This window comes from Amphiura filiformis, chromosome 9 (assembly GCF_039555335.1).
Source record: "Amphiura filiformis chromosome 9, Afil_fr2py, whole genome shotgun sequence".
Lineage (NCBI taxonomy): Eukaryota > Metazoa > Echinodermata > Ophiuroidea > Amphilepidida > Amphiuridae > Amphiura > Amphiura filiformis.
In genome coordinates, this window is record NC_092636.1 from 59,339,963 (window position 1) to 59,367,732 (window position 27,770).

Here is a 27,770-nt window from a genome sequence, read left to right on the forward strand (position 1 = left end):
TTCATGTAATAGCACATGCAACATGTAGTACATGCAAACCTGAAAAATGCAAGCAAGAAATATGTTGTTGTTTTTGAAGACGCCGTCCATAATGCTGGCCGCGGGTGGTCATATAGAACGGTATGATAGACGTAGCAAGTCTTGAGTGCTCGGGCTTGAGTGTCGTGATTTATTTGCACATTCTGAATTATTTCTCAAACTTAAGGCTGAAAATTTATGATCTAATTGTGATGAAAATATTCTTCCCTTGTGAAGATGAGCCCACGGGGTACGTACACATGATTATTGCACCACCCCTAATAAACCTATTTATAAGATGTATAGAATTTTGCTCAAGTATTCCAAAAAAGTCTTAAAATCTAAAAAGCCTAAAAATAGGACTCCCCGATCTCCCTTTAAGTTTTGTTCAAGTTCAGAGACCAAGTTATGCCGGGTTATTGCGATCATGACATTACCATCTGTGTATTTCATGCAGGCCTATATAATAGCACATGCAAAATGAAGTTCGTGAACTCGGGAGCATGAATATGAACATGCAGTAGCTCCTGGGCGGGGTGTGCCAGCTTAACTGTTAAAATCATGTTATTCATAAAGTTACTACTACTTTGCCTTACAAGGTGTTTCTGTCACCAAGATGTAAACGGTTCAAACGAATACACATCGAGTGGCAAAGTGTTATCTATTTTACCAGTATTTTTCGCGCCAAGTCATTACCCACCTATGGCCATGATCGCAAGTGAGTTGACAACGAAGGGTCATCAGATACATCTGCTGGGAAATGCTCTAATGAAGGACTCTCCGTCTGTAAAAGGCTTCAACGCAATCCATTCGGCATGGTATCATCTCCGCAATCCTGACAAATTGACGCAAGAAATAGAGTTTCTTTTTAAAGACGTGGGCCAAAATGATATCGGCTTGGCTGGTTTCAACTATTATTATGGTATAACTAAAATATCTAGCCATGATTGTCGTGATTTATGTACCCATTCAGAATTGCTTTTGAAACTTAAGTCTCATAAGTACGACTTAATTGTCATTGATGCTGTTTTTCCTTGTGGCGCACTTATTGCGAGGTATTTGGACACGCCATTTGTTGCGGTCTCAACAACCAGAGAAGAGCTGTATTTTCGACCTAGAGTCTTTGGTTTCCCATCAGAACTCTCGTACGTTCCACAGCCCTTCGTCGGACTACCAGACAAGATGACATTCTCTGAGCGGGTTGAAAATGTGCTATTGATGATATTGCAGCGATTTATTTACCCGTATTTGTTCCTGGCAGATTACAGAGCTATTCAAAAAGAGCAAGGCATTGATATGGAATTAGATATTCTTGATGTAATGGTAAAAGCGTCTCTTTGGATTAGCTATACAGACCTAAGTCTGGACTATCCACAGCCGACGATGCCCAACTATGTCAGATTTGGTGGAATGGCTTTGAAGGAACCGCTACCGCTGGAACAGGTAATACAGAGGTAGGCCTACATGTAGAATGTCTGAGACATTTTGAGAAACATTATTTCTAGTATGATTTTGAGTTTTCAGTATAGTTTCTCCCAATGTTTGATTCACAAAGTGACACTTATCATGCTTATAAACCAAATATATATTAAAATTCTTTAAACATAACACATTAAGCCCAAGCAAATATATCCTATAAAATGTTAAGATTAAACCAAGTTCCCCTGTATACGTATTCGCCGTAGAAGTGATGTAATAATCGGATCAACTACCATAGCAATAGATAAAAACAATTTTTGAATATATCGCCCTGCACTACAACGTTCACGTGGTACCTGTGCATTATACCATAAATGTCAAAGACTTCAAAGAACAGGGATGAAGTCCTGGATCGTAATTCTATAGAATATTCCTATCATGCTAATAACTCGCACCTGTAAGATTAGTAACTTTCAAAAGAGCGGTATTGTATTCAATCTATGATTGCAGACATACACAGGTGATGAGTGCAACCTGGTTGTAGCGCAGGGCGATATATTCAAAAATTGTATTCATATATTGCTATGGTAGTTAATTCGATTATTACATCACTTCTACGGCGAATTCGCCGTAGAAGTGATGATGTAACAGGATTAACTACTATATCAATAGTTATTGAGTGGCAAAGTGTTATATATTTTACAAGTATTTTATCATTACACACCTTTAACACAAGACCTACTACATCTGCTGGAGAATCATTTCATGAAGGACTTTTCGTATGTAATAAGTTTCAACGCAGTCCATTCATCACGGTATCATCTCAGAATTCCTGACAAATTGACTTCAGAAATTACTTTTGTTTTTGATGACGCGGTCTAAAATGGCTTGGCTAGTTTAAGCTTGATTTATGATAAGATGGTTGTCGTGATTTATTCACCGATTGAGCATTACATCTGAAACTTAATAACTCATCAATATTCTCATATAAAAGACCTTCCTTGTGTCGCACTTATTGCGAGATATTTGGACACGCCATTTGTTGTGACAACATCTAAAGAACCGCATTTTTAATCTAGGGTCTTTGGTTTCCCATCAGAACTCTCAGTACGTTCCAGAGCCCTTCCTCGGACTACCTGACAAGATGAAATTCTCTGCGCGGGTTGAAAATGTGCTGTTGAGATTTCAGTAGCGATTTATTTGCTACTGGCAGACTACACTGACAGAGTTAATCATAAAGAGCAAAGCAATGATAATAGGTTCAGATATTCTTAATTTAATGTCAAAGCGACTCTCTGGATTAACTATTCGAATTTAAGTCTGGACTACCCATAGCCGACGATGCCAAATTATTTCAGATCTGACTGAATGAATATAAAGGAACATTTGTTGGAACCAGGGGCTATTTTAGATGAAATAAGTCACTGCACATTGGCGATGTAAAGTCTTGGTGATCAACCAGCGGCAACAAGCTTGCGGGGAGCCTGTTGGAGGCAGGATAGCCCCCCCCAAAAAAAAAAAAAAATCACCAAAGTTGAAAAACCATTTGTGTTTTATGCTTTTTCGGTCAAACAAGATCCAAATTTGCCCATTTGCGAGAGTACCGAGCAAAAAATTTATGTTAAATACATTCTTGGTCAAAAAAGTCAAAAATTTGAGAAAAAGTCCAAAAAGATCCCATTTTTCAAAATCAGCCTCCAAAAATAAAACCTGGCTACGCCCCTGGTTGGAGGGGAGTTTCCGCCTTCTAGTTTTGGAGATTTTAAAACATCGCTCATTTAAGCGACTGCTTTTTGACCGTACTACAGTGGCGTAGATTTCTTTTTGACATTGGGGGATGGGGTTGGAAAAAATCTCTTGAAGTATAGTGAATTCAGTCCCTTTTGGCACTTTTGTGAGCTTTGCGCGCACATGTCCTTCAAGTAGCACAATTCACCCTGATTTTGGGTTAAAATAGTCTGAAATTGAATTTTGTTGCGCCTTTCGCGCGAAAACATCGTATAACATCAGAACAAAATATGTTCATCCCTCATTATAATTTTACATAGTTTGAATACAGAATCAAAAACAATATTATATCGTTGGCCATACTACTCTAATAATACATGTTCCAAGTTATGCGTCTAATGCCCGAGCCCCGAAGGGGGGGGGGGAGTGCATTATACGCATCAACATGTACAGCCCTATTGCCTAGTAAAAGTGGCACAATTGTGATTTCACCCTTTCGTTCTTAACTAAACATATCTCGAGATTAAAAAGAGCAAATTGAACAGCACAAACGGTATTTGAGAGCTAAGACTGTGCCCTTGACGTTGATGTAATCATCATGTCACAACGGTATTTTCTAATCGTCACAGAGGACGCTTTTCACGTGCACATTTTTTTTAGACAGGCTGTAGTATAGGCAGTATAGACATGTTTCACACTTAACTGTACGCTGCATGACTGTATGTTTCTGTTTTCAGGGATGATTATCCTAATGTCTAATAAATGATGAGGGGTAGTAATTTGGTAGTATGCACCACGCGGTGTCTCTTTATGCAAAATAAAAGTTATGCAAAACATCATACTTTGTAAGTATGTAGAAATGAATGCTATATCGGGTCCGTTTCAAAATAATCTTCATTCACATTCTTCTCCCGCTTCTTAGGGAGTGTTCAGAAATACTTTGATGGGGGGCTGGAAAAAAAATTTTCATGTCAAAATTTTTTTTTAACCCCCCTCTTCACGAACCCAAACCTTTTTTGACCCCCCTCTTAATGGACCTTTTTTGACCCCCCCATATAGGTTCGAAACTATTTTGACCCCCTTCCCCCATCATAATGTACCGGTACCATTCTACATCAAAATGGCAGAGGAAACATATTAATGATACTAAAAATTGTGTTTTTCGCCAATGATGGGATGAAAATGCCTTTATTGTGACAATGTGCACACACAGCGTGCAAACATTTTTATTTTACACTATTTTGGCCCATGATCGGGTTGAATTTATATGGAAAAGGGGCTCCTTGCTCCTTTTCTTTGCCCTACAGATTTTCTCTTTAATTTTTTGTCAGAGGGGCACTTTTCTCTTTCATTTTTTGTCAGGGACCCTTTCGCACCCTGACTACAATACTGCCGAAATGTTACCCTATTTGGGCCCAAAACATGGTGCTTTTCGATGTGCTAAAAAAAGTTGCACATGGCAATTTAATATTGCTTTATTTTTTCTTCTATTAGGATTTTAGGGTGGCCATATGTACCCCGGTTCTCCAAGCTTCCTCCGCCTATAATTGTAATGCAACATGATTTAGTTGTATATGTGACGCGATCAAGCAAAATCAGTCGGAACTCGGAAATATTGATTCTGAGATATAGCTAAACAAAGGAAATATTTCCTTTTGTTTCCTTTTGTTTTTTGTTTAATTGCTCATATCTTTGGAACTGGTTACTCAATATTGATGAACTTTTCTGCAAATGCAGCTCTGTAAATGCTTGTTACTATCCTGAAAATCCTAATATTTCTGAGTTCCGACTGATTTTGCTTGATCGCATCACATATATCAGTGATAATAAATTAATAATCTGTACTACATGAAACATTATTGTAAAAATTGTCAACACTAAAGAAGAGCAAAGATATTGCAGCTTTTAGTGATTTAAAGAGCTGACCAGAAAGAACTGACACAAACCTGAAAATTAAGTTATAGACGACAATTTTTAACACTGGATCAAATGCACTTTTGTTCTGGTTTAATATGGGAACATTTGCGCGCGCACCGCGCAAAAAATTTTTACACCCCCCTCTACGTGCCCTCTTTAACCCCCCTGTTAAGTTCATACACCCAAAACTTTTTAACCTCCCTATTCAGAACTCCTACAATTTTATGACCCCCTACATATTTTCCAGCCCCCCCACCAGAGTATTTCTGAACACTCCCTTATAGTTTATTCTTATAATAATTATAAGCCTTTTGATTATTAAGTGAAGTTTGTTATTAGTTAGTGCACGAGGACAAGTGTCAATTGCTTTGATATCACATGCGAGCAGTCTCACGAGGTCGAAATTGTAACCCACGTTCTCGAATCTAAACGCTGATTGGTTTATTCCATTACGCGTATTCGAAATTTCGAATACACGTATTAGTACACGTTATGACATGCTTAGCCAACCATAGATCTCTCTCATGTATTTCTCCATTTACGATCCTGCCCAAAAGTGTCTCCTTTTGACATGACACGTCACGTGTTGTTCTCAGGACAATTATTATAGTGTAGTATTTTCGATAATTGTTTGCCCATCCTGTATCATGCGTAGGGCGTAAAGAATTTCTTGCCCTCTCTTATTCCACAAGCCCTTTTTAGTACACATTTCACTGTAAAAAAAATCTTGTAATTTTTACAGTAAAATAATGGCAGCAATTTTGCCAACAATTTACCATAAAATTTATAGGATATTGTAAAAAAGAACAAACTCAATACACTTCAAAATATGTAAATTTGGAGGAGTTATTGCATAGCTTGGCAATACGATATGTTTATTGCTTAATGTGCATCTTTCCATAACACTTTTTTTACATCGCGTCGCTGCAATTTTACAGTTTTGTTACTAAAAGTCAAAACCTGTATATTATATTGATATATTTTATGGTAAAATGTTGGCAGAATTGCAGCCAGTATTTTACCGTAAAATTTACAGTTTTCTTTTCGATGCAAAATGTATTTCATAATCGTACTATTGACCATATTTCTAGTGTGGAGATGAAACTTGAATAACAAATGAAAATTTCATTATTGTCCTAGGCCTGGAAAATTGAAGGGATAGAATAGAGTATTTTACTTCTTTTGTTAATTACTGCCTAATCCTGTCAATTTTGGGCCAGTTTTAGTAATTTGATGATTACTGTAATTTCTGCTGTTATTTTTACGGTGTTGCTTTATCCTATTTTAGGATCTGGAAGATTTTGTCCAAGGTTCTGGTGATCATGGAGTCATAGTGTTTACATTGGGATCTATGGTGGGTTCTTTGGCTGATCATCGAAAAACAGAAATAATAGCAAAAGTGTTCAGCAGACTACCACAGAGAATTATTTGGCGCCATACTGGTGAACTACCAACGAACCTGGGGTCTAATATCAAGATACTCAAATGGATACCTCAAAGTGACTTGCTAGGTAGGCTGTGCAATGGTTATCAGTCCCCCGGCCGGGCACAAGGTGGGCACATTTTGAAATGGCCTGCCAAAATGATTTATGCCTTCCCCCTTTGGCATAACAGAAAATGATTGCCCCCTACCCTATCTGCCTGCCAACAACTTTTACACCCCTCCCTTTGCAAGTGTCAAATTGTTGAGATCCCAATTTGCAAACCTTAAATGATCTAGATAGAGCAGGAAATGTTGCATATTTGAATGTGTGCCAAAATATCTTGCCCTCCTTTGGACCTGCCAACAATTGCTTTCACCCTTTTGCCGTGCCAACTATTGCTCCTCCCTATTTTTTCCCATTCGTGGGGGGGGGGGGGGGAGATGATTAACGCTTAGCCCTTAAGGTTGGTCTGAACCCTGGAATTATGGAAACTTTCGGGCCTCATAAGTTCTAAATTGTTTGTCTAAAGTATATAAAAGTATACATATTTAGAATGGCAAAGACTGGGTAAGTTCATCTGTGAGGTCAAATTATGGTGCACAAAAAAGAAGTGGGCCAAAAAACGTTATTTTTGGGATTTTGGGCCAAAAGTGCCATTTTGGCCCAAATTTGACCTCACAGCTGAACTTATCAAGTCTTTGCCATTCTAAATATGTATACTTTTATATACTTTAGACCAACAATTTAGAAGTTATGAGGCCCGAAAGTTTCCATAATTCCAGGGTTCAGACCAACCTTAAAAGTGTTATCATTTTTTCTCAGTTACACGGCTTGTTCTCGATAGGCAATCGGTCTTTTGTACTGAAATATCACTCCCACTGTAAAGAATGATTCATATTTTGTTTCAACGGGATATTTTACCTTTGCTTATGCCCGTAACTCTAATCTGAAACCGTAACCCAAATCCTAATCCTGAAACACATTTTTAACCATAAATCATGACCCCAATCCTAAACTGCTAGACTTCTCCAAACGTGATCCGTTATTAGCTGTCCAATTTTGCTCCTCTCCTCGTCTGCTTGGGTTGCTGTGTTAGAACTGAAATTCTATCCTGTAGGGCCTAATGTAATTCGAGTCCAAGATCAATATCAGCAGCACTCGAGAACGCCAGGTTTCCTGGTCTGGAGACCGGTCCCAAGACCTATAATCGGGCCTATAACACTTCACGGTTCTTACAGAATTGCTAGCAGTATTTTACTGTAAACAAACTATAAACACAACTGAATAACGTGGCCTTTGTGTCATTAGGCACAGGCTCTCGATACAGCAAATCATTTTTGTGAATTCTTATTTTATATAGGCCATGCCAAGACCCGTCTTTATATTGGTCACGGAGGTTTGAATGGTGTCTATGAAGCTCTGTACAACGCCGCCCCAATGATTCTTATGCCAGTAATGGCTCCTGATCAGAAAGACACAGCTACGAGGGTTGTCTCGAAGGGAATGGGTTTGCATCTTGACCCAGCTACTATCACAGAAGAAAGCTTTTTTGAAGCGGTTAACGAAGTCTTACAAAATGATAAGTAAGTAAGCCAAGATAATTATACACTTAAAGCCATAATGTGTGACGCCCTAAATTCTTTTTTCGAATTTCTACTTTTTGCACCAATGTAATGGCCATTGGTGTACATAAATGCCCTGTGAAAGACTAAGCCTGAAGTGATTTAATTACAGTAAAATTTAACATCATAATACTTTTATAATAAAACCGGGTATCCCTGGTTTTAATATGAGCTCACCGATCGAGTGCTGAATAAATACGTCGCCTGTGTGTGTATATTGAACAATGAATAAGTGACGTACCGTATAAACTGTATATCGCTATTCGTAGTACCGGTACGTCTTGTGTGTACATCCTATCAGCTGCGTGTAGCTTCGCCAATAATTATGGTCCTGCGTCATAATACTGGGGTACCCAAAAAGGTGGTTTTGTTACATTTCGATGTGCAGCTTGGATTTCAAAACACTGTCTCTTGAGTATTCCTTCACTTAGAAGATTCAATTAGGTCTTAAATTGAGGCTCATTTATTCTATATTACTCATATTTTTATCCTGTTTTAAAATAATTTTTGATTATTTTCTTATGACGGTTGGCATGAAATGTGCCAAGGGTGGTTGTGGATTAGGGGGAGGGATTCATATCGTAAATTTGACCTAAAACCCCCATTAAAAATTTGAATCTAGTAAAAAATATCTAATGAACTCCCAGACATCTAAACCAAGTAAATAAATACTAAAGGTCATTTAAAAGACTAATACTTGCTCAGAATGATTGTAAATGTGGAAAAAAGAGGTGGGGTTATATTCCCCCTACTTTATGATTGTTTTTGCCCGCACTCTCTCATTTTAAAAAAAAGGTGTCAAAATGCTCTGGAGCCTGAACCACTTCAAATGAGAAGTGTAGGTAAAATGTTTGAAACATTTCATTTTTTTTACTATGTAACACAAAGGTACCCCAGTTTGTGACACAGGACCTTATACGATTGGCGAGATCGACAACTTAGGAGGTACAATATTACAGGAAACTGACTCACACCAATACTTAGGAGTTGAAATCACGAAGGATTTGAAATGGAAAAAACACATCAACCAAATATCAGCGAAAGGTAACAGGGCACTTGGTTTCATTAAACGCAACCTCAGTTCATGTACTGAGGACATCAAACTCACAGCTTTTAAAACCTTTGTTAGACCAACCATCGAATACTGCTCCGCTGTATGGGATCCCTACACCCAAGATCAAATTTACCAACTAGAAGCGATCCAGCGTAGAGCAGCAAGATTCATCAAAAAAGACTACAGCAAACGCACCAGCGTAACCAAACTTATGAAGGACTTGAACATGGAATCTCTATCTGACAGACGAAAGATTGACAGACTGTCCATACTACAGAAAGCCAGAGAGGGTCACCTGGCCCTGCCAGTACAAAACATACTGCAACCAACCCACCGTCATACTAAACGTAGCCATCCAAACTCGTATCAAGAATTACAAGTCAGCAAGGACGTCTTCAAGTACTCCTATTACCCCAGAACAATAAAAGAGTGGAACAATCTACCAGCAACACTAACGCAACAAACAGACTCACTTCAATTCAAGCAAACCATCCAAGACCACTTCCTTAAAAGCAACTAAATTGTCCACTAGTGCGCACACACTAGATTTTCCTTTTCGCTTGACCCCACCTGGGGTGTTGGAAAGTATTTCAGCAGAAGCAGAAGCAGAAGCAGAAGATCGTATGTACACGCATTGTAGCTGTACGTCGACCTGGCGCATAAACTGTGTGTATGTCGCTATTCGTCTTAGCCTACACGTCTTGTTTGAATCCCATCAGGAATAATAGACAAAGGGATAGGCATCCTAGTCTGCTGCCCTCATTCGAAATATGTATCCTAGGTCTAGACAATAGGCGGATTAGCGGCCATTTTGTCTTCGACATGATTTATTCACGTGTCCTTATACTTTAGTACACAAATATATAAGTTAACAGGTTTACAATATTAAAATTATATTCTAAATATACAATATATTCTGTAGTAAATCGATCAAATGACGGTGATTGTTCAGGTATTATATGCTTGATAAAATTAAACTGTCTGACCAGCTAGTATTCTCCTCCGCCGTCAGTGTGATTCCAGACACTCCACGTACCGTGTTGCGAAGGCGGAGACCTGGGGGGCACTCAACACAAATGACCATACGGGTATGCTCCCCGGAAAGACCCCCCTTTTGGGTTTCGCAGCTCCGAAAGACCCCCTATATTTGACCAAAATAACGCTCCCAAAGACCCTTGATTTTGATAATTTCAGCTATAAAAGACCCCACAATTGCTCATTCCGCATATTTCTTATTTTTTCAGGCGATTTTCAACCAAAAAGCCAAGAAAGACCCTTGATTTTGACTTTTCGCAGCTCCAAAAGACCCCATTTTACTTGTTCACAGCCCGGTTCGCAGCTCCGAAAGACCCCTTTACCGGTACGCCGTCAGCTCCCAAAGACCCACCACCTCAAAATTCCGGGGGAGCATACCCACCAAAAATTTTTGATGTGCCCCCCCCCCCCGGGGCGGAGGAGACTAAAGCTGTATTGACAAACACGCATGCGTTAAAAAATATGTAGCCTAGGTCGAACAATAGCGTGACGTAGTTTCCGGCATTGTTCCTATGCACTTTCACCCTCCTGATCCCATCAGCTGCGTGAAGCTCCCGATAATCATGATAATAATCGGCGAGCTAATACACGCACTGCATAGGCGCTGGAATGAAATACCAATTTTATTCGTTTTACCTCATTTGTTTGGCTCGAAATTAAAAGGGGTCGATGCGATCAGTAGCATGTATCAGTGAAAACTAACATTTAAATAAATAGGAATCTGTTTCTTATGCAAATCACACATTATTTAGATTTTCCGGGAGTTTTAAATGTAGGCCTACGACATTATGAAAACCGTATAGTTTGCAACTGGACCATACATAATATGTCAGCCATGTTTACACACCGTTATATGTATTATATAACGGTGTGTAAACATGGCTGACTCGGTAGGCCACTGATTTAAATAAAAGTTCTGGCAAACAGGGATTGGTTTGGTGATGAATTTATTTCTTCTTACTGGTGCAGATAACATAACGATAATTTGTAATTATAAACTCCGGAGAACAGAAATGATAAACCAACCAGAGCAAAAGCTCCGTGTTACAACCCCATGTTGATGTGTCTGTGGTATGAGATACTGTGAACCTCCCTGAGCACACGCTACACAGTCTGTCGCCTGGACAACCAATTCTTTAGAAATGCTTAGTCGCGCTAAAAGTCGATCGATACATGTAAAAATCAGCACAATTCAGAGATACACCTTTTTGCTATGAAATTAATTTTCTCGGTCAAATATAAAGCAATATTTTTTTTTTTCTTCAGTAATGTCATTTAAAAACTTGGTGCTTGGATATACATTTTTTTTAAAATCCTGGTGTTAAAATTAAGCATCAAATTGTGTCTTTTAGTGTAATATTTTTGATTTTTATAGGCCTTGAATTCGCCTGCGAGCTTTTTACGGAATTCATGTTTTAGCGTCTCAAACTAACATAGTTTGCTAAAGAAAGATATTTCCCACCTCTGTAAAGCACATCGTGTGGGTCTATATGTTATAGTTTTGTCAGAATTTCCGTTTTTGTTTTACCCTTTTTCCATTCATGATCCGAAAATGTCAAACTAAGTAAAAGTAGGCAATGGTGAGTACTTTTATCTCGAGAGCAACCAGCAGAAATAGTCGATATTTCCTTTGTTGTTATCCAGGTCAATTTTTCATTGAAAGCAAATTGCCCGACCAGCGATTAAATCCCCAATTGGGTGTTCTGGTTAAACATGATCAGTAGGAGCGCTATAGGTCTGGGAATTTCTTTGCTATATTGAAGTTCTGGCAACACTATAGCCATGCCGGTATTCCTATTAAACCCAGGGATATCGATCCACAATGCTAGTACTAGCCTTTAGATTTCACGTGTTGATTTAGAAATTTTTTCAGCCGACAGTGAAAGATGGTGAAATCAAAACGGAAATTCTGACAAAACTATGATATATAGCTCACGGTGATGTGCTTTAGAAAGTTGGGGAAAATCCTTCATTAGCGAACTATATTACTTTGAAAAGCTAAAAGGTTGATCCAAGAAAAAGCTCGCGGGCCGAGCTGAAGCCTATAAAAATCGAATATCTTACACTAAATGACTGAATTTCAGGCCTAAGTTTAACACCAGGATTTAAAAAAAATCAGTATCAAGCATTATAGTTTTTCCAGCCATTTACTGAAAAAATGAAAATTATTGCTTTTCATTTGGCTGAGAAAAAAAATTTACACTGAAAAGGTGTAACTCAAAATTTTGCTCATTTCAACACCAATTTCGATCGTTTGTATTGCCTCATTAAATGACTGAGTGAGCCTTGCAGAACAAAAGAATCGGTTGTGCAGGTAGCTGACTGTACAGATGTTATCGGAAGTTCGCCCGCATCAGCCCACACAAATCCTGAACTGTGATTGGTAAAGATTGCATTTCTATTGTTCCTAATGAAAGACTCGGAATGATTCGGCAATAGCCGTTTATGAAAGGAATCGGAATCCGAAATCGTGAATTTCAACAAGAATGTCTTACAAAAAAGTAAGACTCCCGCATCAACATTCTGCACTGTGAGGTGCATTATTATGTTGAAATCGTTTTTCTTCCAAGAAGCTCGTAGCTCTGAGAATGTTCGTTATTCTGACGTAGGCCCTAATGAAAAGTTTGAAAAATCCCGACATTCACAAGTTTGCCAATTCGATCATGTAAAGAATACATTGTTGTTCTCTTCCCAACCCAGTCATTGTAACCAGGCCACGATAACTTAAATAACAAAAGAAACAAAATGAATCATACTGCAGTTACTGTCCGTTTTCCTATACACAATACACAGTGCTCTTTCCCATTGACGCGTGACCTCTACAAATAGCCCTACGTTAAAAGTATGGGGATATGACTAGTTAACGTCGCTGTGTGAAAAATAACCGGCCAATATTAAAAGTACTCTTCTAAAGTTCTAGAAAATATAGTTTTGTAACATGTCCTAAATTTTTAGCTAATTAGATGTTTGGAAATATTCGTACTTTGGTGTTTTAGTTAATGTTATAGGTAATAGTACATTGCCTAGTTAACGTCGCTGTGTGAAAAATAACCGGCCAATATTAAAAGTACTCTTCTAAAATTCTAGACAATATAGTTTTGTAACATGTCCTAAATTTTTAGCTAATTTAGGTGTTTGGAGAGGGTCGCACTTTTGTGTTTTAGGAAGGATATGTAAACGACAGATAACACCAAAAATATGAAGACATTATTTCCAAACCGTGTTAAGTCAACAATCATTATTGTGCTCATTTTCAAGAATGCTGGTTTACAAAAAGCAGACCATTGTCTCATTTCGTGAACAAAGGTACACATACCATTGTTTCCTTTCGTTTCCTGTATAATCGGTTACCCAAATGAAGCTATAATACCAGCTTTATTGCGATATCGCACATGAAAACAGACACTTGTGCACAACCAGAGAAGATCCGATTTAATCAGTTGAGCTGTTTCAATGAGTGTTATCTTGGTTTAATAGCTTTTAATGGGGTTAAGTCCTGCAAAGCTCGAGATGAATTCTACTGTAGACATGACTGCATCATGTTACTAATAATATGTTTGATATTTTCTATTCCTATAATTACTTTACAAGGTACCAGAAGAAAGTTGCACTTAACTCAGCTATTCTTCGGGACATGCCATCGGCAAAGGATCGTGTGGTCTTCTGGATAGAACATGTCATGAAGTTCGGTGATGAGCATCTCCGTGCCCATGTATTTGAACTTAATCTAATTCAATATTACCTGGTAGATGTAGCAGCCTTTTTAGCCCTCTGTATAGTGGGGTTCATATTATCTGTGCGATTTTTATTCGGGTTATGCTGTAGAATGTGTAACAAAAATAAGAAGCCTAAAGTGGAGTAGGGCCTAATTATTATAATAATAGCAGTTATAACATTTATTTTAACATTTCCAAAAATAATTGATTTTGCATTTCTTTCCACAAAATGTTATTTTTCACATTCAGAAATGTCCCCTTTTAATCTTGAGCCAAATAAATAAGGTAAAACAAAGGAAATTCCAGCGCATGTGGCCTAGTATGCGCGTCACTACGTCGATCCGAGCGAGGTCTATCCTCCTGAGGCTCCTGTTGACGTTTTATGAACATAAAGGTGACAACTCCTTGCCAATTTTCCATAAAATAATTTATTTCTTAAAAATTAAATAATGCAGTTTAACAAAATAATAAGGGTTAAAATGAAAGCTTTTTTTGGTACCCCGCAGACTTGTCTTAAAAGGGTGAACACAAATAAATGCCCCTACAATTCTGAATACATCATGTTTGGAATATTTTGAAACGGGACAAGTTTGGGTGTGTATGAGAAGTTATGCAAATTTTTATGAGTGATGTAGTTTTCAGACAATCCTTTATATCCTGGTAATAAAACAAGTTTAACACGTTTGGCGATTTGGTATTGTTGTTATCCTTATTAAATATTCTAATAAATATTTTACTTGGTTGCAAAAATGTTACATAATTATAATTTTGAAGGTATTTGAATTAAAATGAAAATATTATTATAAATAGCCATTCTTTCATTCGTAATTCGTTCATTCATTCATTCATTGATTCACTCATTTATTTATTTATTCATTTATTCAGATTGTTTCCCATGGAAAAAACGAATTCCATTAAAACCAAAAATTAATAAACACAAACAATTACAATTGACCTAACTTACTCAGATCAACTCCAACTCGGAAAAGAGACATCACTTCTGCAAAAGCTACAGAGTAATTTAGCAAAAATACAATACCCATTTGGATTTGTTTCTATAATTTCAAAACATATTTTTTCAATTCAAAAGATTTTTTGGCATGCATCATCAGCCGACGCATAGCATCAAAGACACTGACTTCAGGCTGTAGTTGATTTCATGCTTGAATGAGCACACATTAAATGAAAGAGTAATTCAAAAGTTGTCGATTACTGTATGCACGTTTTCCTGATATTGGGTGCTCGTTTATGATGCCCGATAATGCAAGTTTTCCCGATACCGGGTGCCTAAGGCTGAGTTCACATAGGCCTAGAAGTATACGGTATTCGCTATACGAAATACGCTCATTCTATCAGGCTGAGTTCATATAGGAGTATACTATGTGAACTCAGCCTGACCGAATGAGCGTATTTCGTATAGCGAACAGCGAGTATGTCAGTTTACCCATTTTCTTCGTCTTATCAAATGCTTGTAACTTTACTTCTTGAGGTCACATTGCATTCAATGAGGTGTCATAATGTGGAGAATTAGATAGTGCATCTATTAAAAAAATTAATTTACCCACATATGGTTTAGGTTTTTAAAATTTGGACGGTATACGCTGCACTAAAATCGAACACGCGCGATTCCCACTATACTATACTAAACGCAGGTATACGGCATTTTCGAATAGCTCTTATGTGACCCGGTACTATGAAATTACCTTGCTCGATTTAAACTATACGCGTGCACCTGCAAAACGTGCATCGTATACCCGAATAGTATACTTCTATGCGATCGTAGCCTTATGTGACCCGGTACTATGACATTGCCTTGCTCGATTTAAGCTATACGCGTGAACCTGCAAAACGTGCACCGTATACCCGAATAGTATACTTCTATGTGAACGCAGCCTTATTATAATGCAATTCAAGTGCCCGATTGCAATTTTCTTATTGTTTGCAACTTTTGAAAACAGCAATCTCTTCATTCATGTATCATGCATCAGAACATGTGTGGGATCAGCACCACTAGGTATGAATATTAATAGGCTATCGAGTCTGTAGATGATGCCTGTCAAAATATTTTCAATTGAAGCTTTTTAATATAGAAACAAATTCGAAAGAATAGGCTTAGTTACTTTTGTTTTACTCTTTAGTATCCATGAATCGGACCAAGGCTTGTGAAAAATCGGATTGTATTAACTACCGGTACGTCACTTCTATGGCGTATAACGCTGCACCGTTAACCTACTCTGTAGGCCTATCTGTTCTCTTTCACTCACATATCACGCTGAATCCCCAACAGATATGCTGCCCTCCTAGGTTCACTAATTCAAGATATTTCATACGTAACATGAATTTAACAAAGGGAAGAAGCCTAGAGAAGAAGCAGAAGCAGATTCTCCTCGTTTCCAATATAGGGCCTATTAAGTGGTTTCACCACCTAACATAATATTTGCTTTCAAGTGCATTTTGTCAATACAATCTTTACATGACCTAATTTCATTTGGTTAGCATCATCTGACGTACTGCTATTTTTATGGGCGGAGTCATCTCGGATCGTGACTTCATCTTCTAGTTTTACTTGCTTTTCTGCTGAATGCTTAGGCGTGGCCACACAGTCCTCTTGATCTGTGTATTCTATTTTGTTTTGCCTCACCATGCTCACAGCACTTTCATGATGTTCACTGCTTTTTGGCAATTTTCTACTATGATCTTTGACGCTAGGAGAACGGTCGGAACTCTTGGCCGTTGAAGGCGATGTTGGCTTATTCAACTGCATTTTGATCTTCAACTTTGTCTCCGATTTATGTGTCTTCCTGACGTACGCTCTCTTGGCTGGTTTACCTTCAGGATCTTCCGACTCGGCTTTTTTGGACATGCGCTTGTTTGAAGTTGCAGGTGTTTGCCTTCTAGTGTACTTTCGCTTAGGCGCTTTCTCTAGAACAATCTCCTCCTCAAACTGTCGTACGTCGCCCATATTCGATGTGGCTCGAGTGAATAGCGGTCGCTCGTGAATCTGTCTCTTGTATCGTCGATGTCGGACTAGCATCTGGACACATTGTCGGCTACAGAGTTTCTGAGATCCACATCGGGTGATGAACTCTACAGCGTCGACTTTACCACATGCCTTGCAGTTATCTGTAACATTTATTATTACGAAAAAAAGTATTGCAGTCAACTTGAATGTTCAACTAATTTTGCATCATTGTAAACAGTCTACGCATATTTCGGGACTAGCCTAAACTATAGTGAAAGCTATAGGCTATACTTACTCCGTCACTCACCTGACCATTTCCGTCGAGCCTAAATTACTCTGTATTATTCACCATTTTTCAGAACAAAACTTATTTTCATTCTATGGCATTTATATTTTGATTTGTTAGAAAATGAAATCGAAACTTAAAACCTTTTGGCCTTTAATATATATATAAATAAATGGATATATCTCGAAATGTCACGAAATGCCAAGAATGTATAGAAGAATATGGTATACTATAGTAACTTGTTGTTTTCACATCAAATTGTGTTAAATTTAGATTCCTTGACTTTGTGATGATAAATCAAAATAAATGATTTATAGGTTTTATCCAAATATCGTGTAGGCCTATGTTATAAAGAATCAGTTAGTAGAGTGCGCCCTTGATGTTATGTTCTAAAATCTAAACCACAGACCATCTTTTATGTCCATGTCTAAAACAGAATGACGAATTAGGTGATATGATTTGAAAGCAACAACTTTGAAAGTTATAACACTTTTCCTACCCTTATAACGTCTATCAAACTTGTAATGAGTCATGAAATGTGGTCATGACGCAAGAATCAACTTTTCACGTGTAGACCTACAGAGTTCTGTTCATTACATTCTGGAATATGGACATTTCACCTGGCGCCTTCATCGGAAAAAATCCCGAATAATGGCGAACTGCGCAATAAACGATATGCGCATCGTCGACCTGCGCAATAACGATGTGCGCATCGACGAACTGCGCAATTGATAACGATGTTCGCATCGACGAACTGTACAATAACGTATTCTTGGTAGCAAAAGCTTTCAAGAAAATCTCTATCACCTACCTATCCACGATGTTTCCTTGGTCAATGCAATAAACCGATGACCGGAGATAGTGACGGATACGCCCAAATCTTGGTGCGAAGAAGACAGATTACGCTCTGTCTCGGTTGTCACGAAAGGTGCTCTCGTATCCTCAATGTCCTCATCATCGCTATTGCACATGTCATAGCAGGGAAATGAACGCTGTTCTGGGTAATTCTGTTGAATCAGAGAGAAATAAAGTCAGATTTGAACGGCTCTGAAATGATTTGAGGTGAATGTGAAGTGGATTAGGCCAAATAAAAAAATTCCAGGCATTATTGTATACGCTAAAACAGCTTTAAGTATGGGTATTTACACTAATTTTGCGATAAAAATAGAAAATAAAAAGTCCCTCTTCCTCCTTTTTTTTTTCGAAAACCCGGACGTGAAACATGTTTTATTTTTTACTTGGCCTTATGTATACTTTAAGGTCGCATGGTATTAAAAATATTAATTTTAAATGGATACTTTTTCTGACACTGGAGAGAAGGTATAAAATGTGACATTGTGCCAAATAAATGATGATGATGATGAGTATGATGGCAATGAACGATGAGGACGAGAATTGGCAATGTTAATACATACAACGATCCATGCTATCTGCCGTCTCGTCATAGCAGCTCGTGTCAGTGGGGGATCCCGTGAAGTCTCCAACAAGCCTCCCCGATACCAGCGCGGTCGTCTTCGTCTTGCGTTCTGTATTTCAATGTTCAGAGGCTTCCAAGCTGAAATGATACGTTTGTAATTGCGTGAGAATCACTTCCTTTTTCCTTACTTCCTTCTCTTTGTTTTCTTTCTTCCTTCCTTTTCACCTTTCTTCCTTTTTCATTCTTCCTTCTATTTATTCCTTCCTCTTCCTTCCTCCCCTTTTTCATTCTTTCTTCCTTTCTATAATATCTATAGCCTACTTTCTATCTTTCTCTATTAGTCTGCATGAAAAAGAGCTAGTTCTTGCTAAATCAATTTGTTTTGTTCAACATGCTATAAAGATCTCCATCAGGAATCAGTTTAACGGCATTGTTCGATAGCATGGTGCATTATCACTGTGGTGCATTTATATGGTGCTATGGTGAAAATCTTCTTTGGCTTACCTCTATTGAACAAGAACAGCAGATGGCCACCCTACAAACACATACAAAGAAAACAATGAATTAACATTACCAAGCTGCAAAATATGAAATATAATAGGCATTATACATGATGACCAAAACTACATTCAAAGATTGCGGGTGAAAAACAAATTTTTGTTTGGGGCTGACTTTGCTTTTTTTCGCACAAAGTTGACATCCTGCGATATAACATGCATAACAAGTGCCAACAAAGATTTACTTCAAACCAATAATTATTGCAAAATGAAAAACGGGTGTCATAAAAAAGACCCTTATTTTGTCTTTGGTAAGAATAATGGTCAACACTGGTAGCCATATTTAAAAAAAAAATTCCACTCATCATAATTCAGAACACTTGAAATAGTATCAACCATCAAGTAATCTGTACGCTGATAGCCACACCAGGCGTTTTGTGCAGTAGCAGACAAGACAAGATATAATTATTAACAAGACTCTTTGTTAACCGACTTCCCATCTTACCTCTGAAAGGCTACTTTTTAAAATGTTGAAATATTAGCACCAACGCACAGTGTCTATGCACACCACCACATTGGGTTCGTTACTTTTAATGCACTCGGTGTTTCTACCGTCCCGACTCAAACGATTCTAGAAGTTTTTCTCATAAGCCCCGCCTACTTTTCCTGCCTTCTCGGCGACCCGGAAGTAACGTTTTCCATTGGTTTGTGTGGTGCAAAAAGAGGAAATTACCAATATTTGGCAACGAATTACAGGAATTCCAGTCGTAGATCTCGACTGAAATGGATATATATAGGTAAATAACACTTTCATTTATGCAATATCAAAAAATTGTAGGAGATCTATTACCAGTTTGGTAGAAAATCGAGTTGAAATGTGGGCATGTTTTTGGTATGAATTGACAGGTTCGTATTAAACTCAATGGGAATCTCAAGCTTAGGCTAAATTTTAGTCTCGGCATTATACAACAATATTTTGTAAATTTTTCTCATAAATCGACTTGTCCATGTGTGGTATACACTCTCTTTTTCCATTTTAATAGTTACGAATGGAAATTTTGGCCTTACTAGCGTAACGAGGTAATTGTCAGCGGTTACGGATTCTGCTCCCTCCGCCAGTAGTGCAAGACTGTGGAATTCGGCAATGTCGAGATAGTATTTTCACAAGTTCATAACCTAAAATGCACTTTATCACTGAGTGTCTCCCAACGAGTGTTTGTTTATTAATAACAAATGTCTTCATTACAAAAGAAAACTTCCAAACCTGTTAATTTAGATTATAGTTTTGAATTCCCACACATAAGGGGGCTGGCATTTTCTTCCGAAGAAATTTATGACCCCCCCTATCGCCGGCAACAATTTTTAGGACCCCCCTATCTTGGGTCGAAAAATTTTATGACCCCCCCTTCCACCTTCACAGACTCAAGACAAATTATTTATTGCCGGAACTATTAAAGGTGCGGAGCGCACCAAAACTTATAGTGAAGAAAGTGCATGGAGCGTGTTAAATTTTTGTCTCGCCTGAATGTTCAGGGAGAGACTTAGTAATCACTATGGTGTGTGTGTGTCCGTGTGTGGGGGTGTGTGGGCGTGTGTGCGTGTGTGCGTGTGTGTGTTCGGAAAAAGCTTGTGAACGCGTTATCTTGAGAACCGTAAGCGCTATGATGATGAAACTTTATAGGGGGTAGCATGACCAGAGGGTGTCGACCTGATTAGATTTTGAGCGCAAAATATGGTAATTAAGTACCTAATTTGCATAATTTATGCGTAATAAGCAAAATACCTTGTGAACAGATTATCTGGAGATCCGTATGGGGTACAGTGACGTAACTTGGTGGGGAGTAGCGTGGCCAGATGTTCTCGACCTGATTAGATTTTCAGCGTAAAATATGCTAATTAAGTACCTAATTTGCATAATTTATGCGTATTTGATGCGTATCAAGCAAAAAAAACCTTGTGAACAGCTTATCTGGAGATCCGTATGGGGTACAGTGACGTAACTTGGTGGGGAGTAGCGTGGGCCAGAGGTTCTCGACCTGATTAGATTTTGAGCGTAAAATATGGTAATTAAGTACCTAATTTGCATAATATATGCGTAATAAGCAAAATACCTTGTGAACAGATTATCTGGAGATCCGTATGGGGTACAGTGACGTAACTTGGTGAGGAGTAGCGGGGCCAGAGGTTCTCGACCTGATTAGATTTTGAGCGTAAAATATGGTAATTAAGTACCTAATTTGCATAATATATGCGCAATAAGCAAAATACCTTGTGAACAGATTATCTGGAGATCCGTATGGGGTACAGTGACGTAACTTGGTGGGGAGTTGCGTGGCCAGAGGTACTCGACCTGATTAGATTTTCATGAGGTCAAAGGTCACATACAAGGTCAAAGGTCAACTGAGGTCACCAAATCTTTTAATAATTAATTTTCAACTGTGCATCACATATCCCAATAACAGCTTGATCGGTCATGTAATTAAGGAAATATGACGACTTTAAGATAGTCGCTTTCTTTGTAAAGTATAGCAAAGTAGCACTTTCAATGAGTGATAACTCGTAAAGGAAGCATCTTTCTGTATTGATTTATTTGATGAAATAGTTCTTTGGTATTGCCAAATTTGATTTTTCAGCGCAACATACTTTTTCCAATTTATGAGGTCAAAGGTCACATACAAGGTCAAAGGTCAACTGAGGTCACCAAATCTTTTAATAATTAATTTTCAACTGTGCATCACATATCCCAATAACAGCTTGATCGGTCATGTAATTAAGGAAATATGACGACTTTAAGATAGCCGCTTTCCATGTAAAGTATAGCAAAGTAGCACTTTCAATGAGTGATAACTCGTAAAGGAAGCATCTTTCTGTTTTGATTTATTACTTTGATGAAATAGTTCTTTGGTTTTGCCAAATTTTTGGAAGGTCATTACAGGGTCATCCGAGGTCACTCAGGGGTCATCTGAGGTCAAGTTATTAAAAACTTGTATGGGCATGAAACTTGGTGGGTACAGTCATCATTTAAAGTCAAATTTTTGGAAGGTCATTTTGGGGTCACCAGGGGTCATCTGAGGTCAAATTAGTAAAAACTGTCGTATGGACATGAAACTTGGTGGGTACAGTCAACATTTAAAGCCAAATTTTTGGAAGGTCATTTTGGGGTCACCAGGGGTCATCTGAGGTCAAATTAGTAAAAACTGTCGTATGGACATGAAACTTGGTGGGTACACTCAACATTTCAAGCCAAATTTTTGGAAGGTCATTTCAGGGTCATCTGAGGTCAAATTAGTAAAAACTGTTGGATGGACATGGAACTTGGTGGGTACAGTCAACATTTAAAGCCAAATATTTGGAAGGTAATTTCGGAGTCACCAGGGGTCATCTGAGGACAAATTAGTAAAAACTTGTATGGGCATGAAACTTGATGGGTACAGTCAACATTTAAAGCCAAATTTTTGGAAGGTCATTTCGAGGCCACCAGGGGTCATCTGAGGTCAAATTAGTAAAACTGTCTTATGGGCATGAAACTTAGCACGAGGGGTACAGTCAACATTTAGAGCCAAAATTTTAGAAGGTCATTTCAGGGCCACCAGGGTCATCTGAGGTCATATTAGTAAAAACTGTTGCATGGGCATGAAACTTGGTGGGTACAGTTACCATCGGCCAGATAATCGTGCCCAGCCGATAACCGCCAAATTCATTTACCTCTCTACCAACAGTTATCGCAAAAGCAGGCGGTCACAAAAGCAGGCGAGACTCGTGGTTCGAGAACCGCCTTGTTTATTGTAAGTATTAAACTGTAAAGAAGGCCTTTGCATAGATTGTACGCACATTTCGATTGGGAAGTTAGAGCATGCGCGCATAGTCACCAGCCCTTCATAATTCTGTAACCCCCCCTATTTTGGGTGTTAACAAAATTATAACCCCCCTATTTTTTGTCTGAAACTTCTATGACCCCCTGTATTTTTGGGACCCCCTTCCGAAGAAAATGCCAGCCCCTAACCACCTTCAAAATACAAAACACTGATTTGTTTACCTCTTTGATGAAGTATGTATTTATACTACTACTGTACGTGTAATTTTTTTTTTGTTAAATATTTTTAAAACTGCATTTAGGGGTTGTGCAATAATTATGAGCTCCGGGGGGGGGGTAAAATTTCCAAACGACTCGCCAAAAATTGCTTGCCCCCCCCCCCCCCCTCGGCATGCCAAAATCGCTTGCCCCACCTCTTGGCCCGTCAAAAAATCTTTACCCCCCCTCCCTTTGCACATGCCAAATTTTTGGGATCCCAATTTGCAAACCTTAAATGGTCTATATAATTATGTACATGTTGCGAGTGCAGCGAGCAGAAAAATTTGCATATTTAAGCGTTTCCGTACAATTTTCCTAAGCCTTTTTAGAGCGTTTTATTTAAAAGGCGCCCCAAGAATGTGTGCCAAAAATCATTTGCCTCTCCCCCTTTCGGCTCACCAAAAATATCTTGTCCCCCCTATTTTACCCTCGCCAGGGCTCATAATTTTGCACATTGCACAGCCCCTTAGTGAAAAAGTAAGTCTGTAATTAGAAATTTAAGGACCTAGGGCTAGGAATATAAAAGTGAAATGAAGGGGGGGGGAAATAAGGACCGTTCACAAACACTTGTAACAGGGGGGATTGGGGGAAAAAGGGGTCTGAAATACTTTTCAGGGCCCCCTAATATTATTTTCAGGGCCCCCTTTTTGGCCATGATAAATGAATGTCAACCCTATAGAAAACAGTGTACCGGTAATTAATGTTCTACAAGAACAAGGTGAAATTTTTAAAGCCCCCCCCCCCCCTGGCAATTTTTCTTTTGGCATTAGGCCCCCCTGTTACAAGTGTTTGTGAACGTTCCCAAATATGACACCTAAATGAACCCTGTGGTGTGCGACCGACTGGAGGTTAATAATTTGCCCCATAAATGAAATCACTCAGTGCTGAATGACACCGCACCACAGGGTTCAGGGGTAACATTCTCCAGTGACGAAACTAGACTTTTGCAATCAAGAGAACAGTTAGCTGGGGGTAAATCTGCCACCACCACCAAAGGGGGGGCTGGGGAAATGCTGATTTTTTATTGAAGAATGTGTTCATTTGGGGAAGTGTGAGTGGGGGCAAGGATTTCAAACAAAGCTGCTGTAACAGCCCCATGCGTATTGTGCCACTGTCCCAGCTCTACCCTAACAAATTTTCTATAATCATATTTTCCTTTTCAGACCTGCCAAAAGATGAGAGCGACTGTACAAGTAACAAGCAACTGCCAGTCACCATTGACCAATGCTCCTGTGAGCCATTCCATGTCGCTTTTTGCAGCAGAGGCAGACAAAACAAAGGACTGAAAAGAAATAACGGAGTTCAAAAACGCACTTCACTATGTTGCTAATTGAAGAACAATACTAGTATTAAAAGTCGGGACTCATAAATTAGGTGTAATGGAATGTGTAAAAATTATTCAGATCTAGTATTAGAAATATTCAATCTAGACAGATTAGAATACAATTTAATTCAATTTAATTTTAATTTAATGGATTAAAAATTGCTTAGATTGATTTTAACCCTTAAATTAAAATCAAATTAGATTGAATCGAATTGGATTTAAAAAAATCAAAGCGATTTTAAAAATCGAATTAGATTGAATTCTAGATTGAATGTTTCTAATTAGAGAATAAAGGTATTGTTTTTAACCGCTGGAGTGCATCTATCGTCTCATATAACACGGGCGACATCATTATTTTAAGTAAAACAATGAGGCGAAACCGAGTTGTTTTACGCCAAAAATAATGATGTCGCCCGTGTTATATGAGATGATAGATGCACGACAGCGGCTAAAAACAATACCTTTATTCTCATTCTTAAACACTTCCAATTCAAATCAAAATATCAAAAGAATAATAATTATTACAAATTTTAATCAAATTAAATCCTACATTTTGCAAGGAATTATACCTAGGGCTTAAAATCAATCAGTCCTGTTGTTGCTATGCACCTCTGATTGGTTCAAATAGCGAGTACGCGTATCGCATCGATGCACACGCGCTGACCCGTGTGATATCATGTCATATCACACGGGTAAGAACCAATAAGATTGCAGGAACATTCTCAAGTGTAAAAGAATAGATTAGAATTCAGTTAAATTTCATTTAAATGTTTTAATCCAATTTTGGACTTGTCTCTGATTACAATCACTAGTAGACTGATTTTTTTTTAGTTTGAGGAATTTGTAGGGAACGTATACTGTATGGATATCTTCCATCACACAATAGTAGAGGCTAGTAAAAAAATTCCCATCATTTATTTGCTATTTAGTAGGTGGGATGAACTATTTTGGTTTGATTGTTTATTGATGCCAAACACAAGCAAACACAGAACTTCTTCATACTTTTTAATTAAAAAATAGTGCTTTTTATTTTTTTAATTTCTTACAAATCTCAAATTAAACAGTTATCAAAACTACATACCGGCCGTATTCACCATGCTTTCTTGTTGTGTTTTTTCATGAACTCTTGTCTTTTTTTATATAGTGTAAAAATAACTTAAGTAATGAATTGCAAGTACAAAAAGATCATTTCTATTGTCTATTGGCAGTCACTAGTCTTTGGGAAGGCTTGTGTGCAGGCCTCAAATTTCAATGTTTTTTTTTTTTTGGGGGGGGGCTTGAAAATGGGTGCCCCCCAAAAAAAACCCATTGAAATTCGAGGCCTGCACCCAAGCCTCCCCAATTTCCCAAAAGACTAGCGAGGGCACCAAGGCCAACAAGTGATGAAGAATGCCTTGAAAATGATATGGGGCACCAAAGCCAAAACTGAAATAGGGCACACAATGGCCTTGGTGGCCTCACTGCAATTCAAGCCCTACTTAATATGGTACTTTCACAAAAGACTAGCATTGACTGACACCTGCCAATGCTAGTCTTCATGAAATAAATAGTTTGTCTGCCAAAAATAAAGCATTTACAAGTCGAAGATTTAGGACCAGAAGGCCCTATCTGCAATAGCTGACGGGTGTCATATTTTAGATATGTACACTACATAATGCAAAAATTATTGAGATGTCTACATGGCAGCTATTGCAATTGGGGCCTTCTGGACTTAAACCCTTGAAGTGGATATTTAATTATTGGAATGAAGGTACACCTTACCCATCACTGCCCACCCACACCCACCGGAACCCTGGCTATTCATTAGTTTGCCTCAAGTTCGGTAGTGACGTTGGTGCAAAATTTTGTGGGACGGGGTGGAGTATTGAATCGCACTCGTAAAGTTATAATTGCGTAGAGCGCACATGTACTACAATGTTGGTTTTAGGGCTCTCAACTAACAGGTAATTATGTACCTGGGTACATGTACCTGATTGAATTTTCGGGTGGGAATCTGGGTACTCGAAAATAAAAAATAAAAATCCAAAAAAATTACTTTTGCTTCTATTGAACAGGCAGGGACAAATTGAATTAGTATGCATTGCTAGCTGTTCAATAGAAGCAAAAGTAATATTATTAAAATGTACAACTTAATCAAATTTAAATTTTTTTTTTTATATGACATGGTCTCAGATTTGAAGCAGGTTTTACTGCCAAAGTGTGTAAAAATTCACTCCAGAGTGAAAATAGCTATGTTTAATTTCTAAGGTGTCTTTTCTAGGGTAAAATTGTTTGTAGAACATGATTTTTTTGTCAAAACGCGTGCATCGTACATCGTTTTGCTACAAAATATTGATTTGTGGCCGATTTTGCCCGAAAAATGCACTTTTGGGTGACAAAAATTTTCACATGCCAACTTTGTATACTCATAGAGTCTACAATATACATAGATATGGCCCTTTAAAATGTTAACATATCAGCTGAGGGTACTATTTGATGGATTCAGGTATTTGTTTTGTGATTGACTTAATCATTTGCGTGCCAGAATCATTCAAATATGACATGCCTCGTGACAATTGACATGCCAAAATAAGCTGTTTTCGGCAAAAAAATTTATTTGAAAAATCATAACTCTAGATAGGAAGGTGCTACAGTGATGGTTGACCTACCAGTCTATGCAGTATTGAATGGGCTTTCATTTGATACCTAACTTTGTTCATTTTAACTAAGGGAAAAACTTGCAAAATGTAAAAATGTTTCCCCTACCCCTTAAATTTTTGATGTGTGTAAAAATTCCGCCATTTATAAAAATTGGGATTACAAGAAAACTACAAGAGCTATAGGCTTGAAAAACTAATCAGTTATGCACAGTATAAGTTCCTACTTGGGTATAACATTATTATCTTTCCATTCCTTCTCAATTTTCTTTTCTAATTTTTTTAACAATTTGTGACATCTGTAAATTACGTAAAATTTGGCATTTTGAAAAATCGCAAAAAAAAAAATATGAGGGCGACATGTTTAAAAAACTAATCAGTTATTCCCATGATGCAGTACTACAGGGATATAGTACCAAACTTGTGCTAAAATGCATATTTTTTTAGTTCTAATTTTTTTAACAAATTGACACGCCACCCCATTTTTGAGCAAAAACGGGAACAATTAGTACCTGTAATATTGCGCAATCATGTGACCTATATTCAATGTGTGTGCACCAATCAGATGTCAGACTTGCACTACAACATGATGTGAGCCTTGCAGAGCCTTTATAAGTGTGCCAATAGAGTTCAAATATGTTGT

General features: G+C 38.0%; 2 protein-coding genes across 2 annotated transcripts; one reads left to right on the plus strand and one right to left on the minus strand.

Annotated features, from left to right (window-relative positions):
- Nucleotides 1-581: 581 nt before the first annotated feature.
- LOC140160372 (UDP-glucuronosyltransferase 2C1-like) lies at nt 582-14,391 on the plus strand. Its single transcript, XM_072183614.1, has 4 exons — nt 582-1,461; nt 6,371-6,593; nt 7,867-8,089; nt 13,809-14,391. The coding sequence occupies exons 1-4, from the start codon at nt 721-723 to the stop codon at nt 14,077-14,079; spliced, it is 1,458 nt and encodes a 485-aa protein (XP_072039715.1). The 5' UTR covers nt 582-720; the 3' UTR covers nt 14,080-14,391.
- Nucleotides 14,392-16,376: 1,985 nt separating this feature from the next.
- LOC140160373 (uncharacterized) lies at nt 16,377-18,726 on the minus strand. Its single transcript, XM_072183616.1, has 3 exons — nt 18,597-18,726; nt 17,993-18,188; nt 16,377-17,056 (listed from the first exon to the last, which is right to left on the minus strand). The coding sequence occupies exons 1-3, from the start codon at nt 18,624-18,626 to the stop codon at nt 16,377-16,379; spliced, it is 906 nt and encodes a 301-aa protein (XP_072039717.1). The 5' UTR covers nt 18,627-18,726.
- Between the last annotated feature and the right edge of the window lie 9,044 nt (nt 18,727-27,770).

What these genes read in the sequence shown, in the direction of transcription:
- LOC140160372 (XM_072183614.1), top strand. Translation starts at nt 721, where the DNA reads ATGGCCATGATCGCAAGTGAGTTGACAACGAAGGGTCATCAGATACAT. An exon ending in AACCGCTACCGCTGGAACAG is followed by an intron (nt 1,462 to 6,370) that starts GTAATACAGAGG and finishes ATCCTATTTTAG; the next exon opens with GATCTGGAAGATTTTGTCCA. An exon ending in ACCTCAAAGTGACTTGCTAG is followed by an intron (nt 6,594 to 7,866) that starts GTAGGCTGTGCA and finishes TATTTTATATAG; the next exon opens with GCCATGCCAAGACCCGTCTT.
- LOC140160373 (XM_072183616.1), bottom strand. Translation starts at nt 18,626, where the DNA reads ATGACGAGACGGCAGATAGCATGGATCGTT. An exon ending in GGCAGATAGCATGGATCGTT is followed by an intron (nt 18,189 to 18,596) that starts GTATGTATTAAC and finishes CTGATTCAACAG; the next exon opens with AATTACCCAGAACAGCGTTC. An exon ending in CAAGGAAACATCGTGGATAG is followed by an intron (nt 17,057 to 17,992) that starts GTAGGTGATAGA and finishes TAAATGTTACAG; the next exon opens with ATAACTGCAAGGCATGTGGT.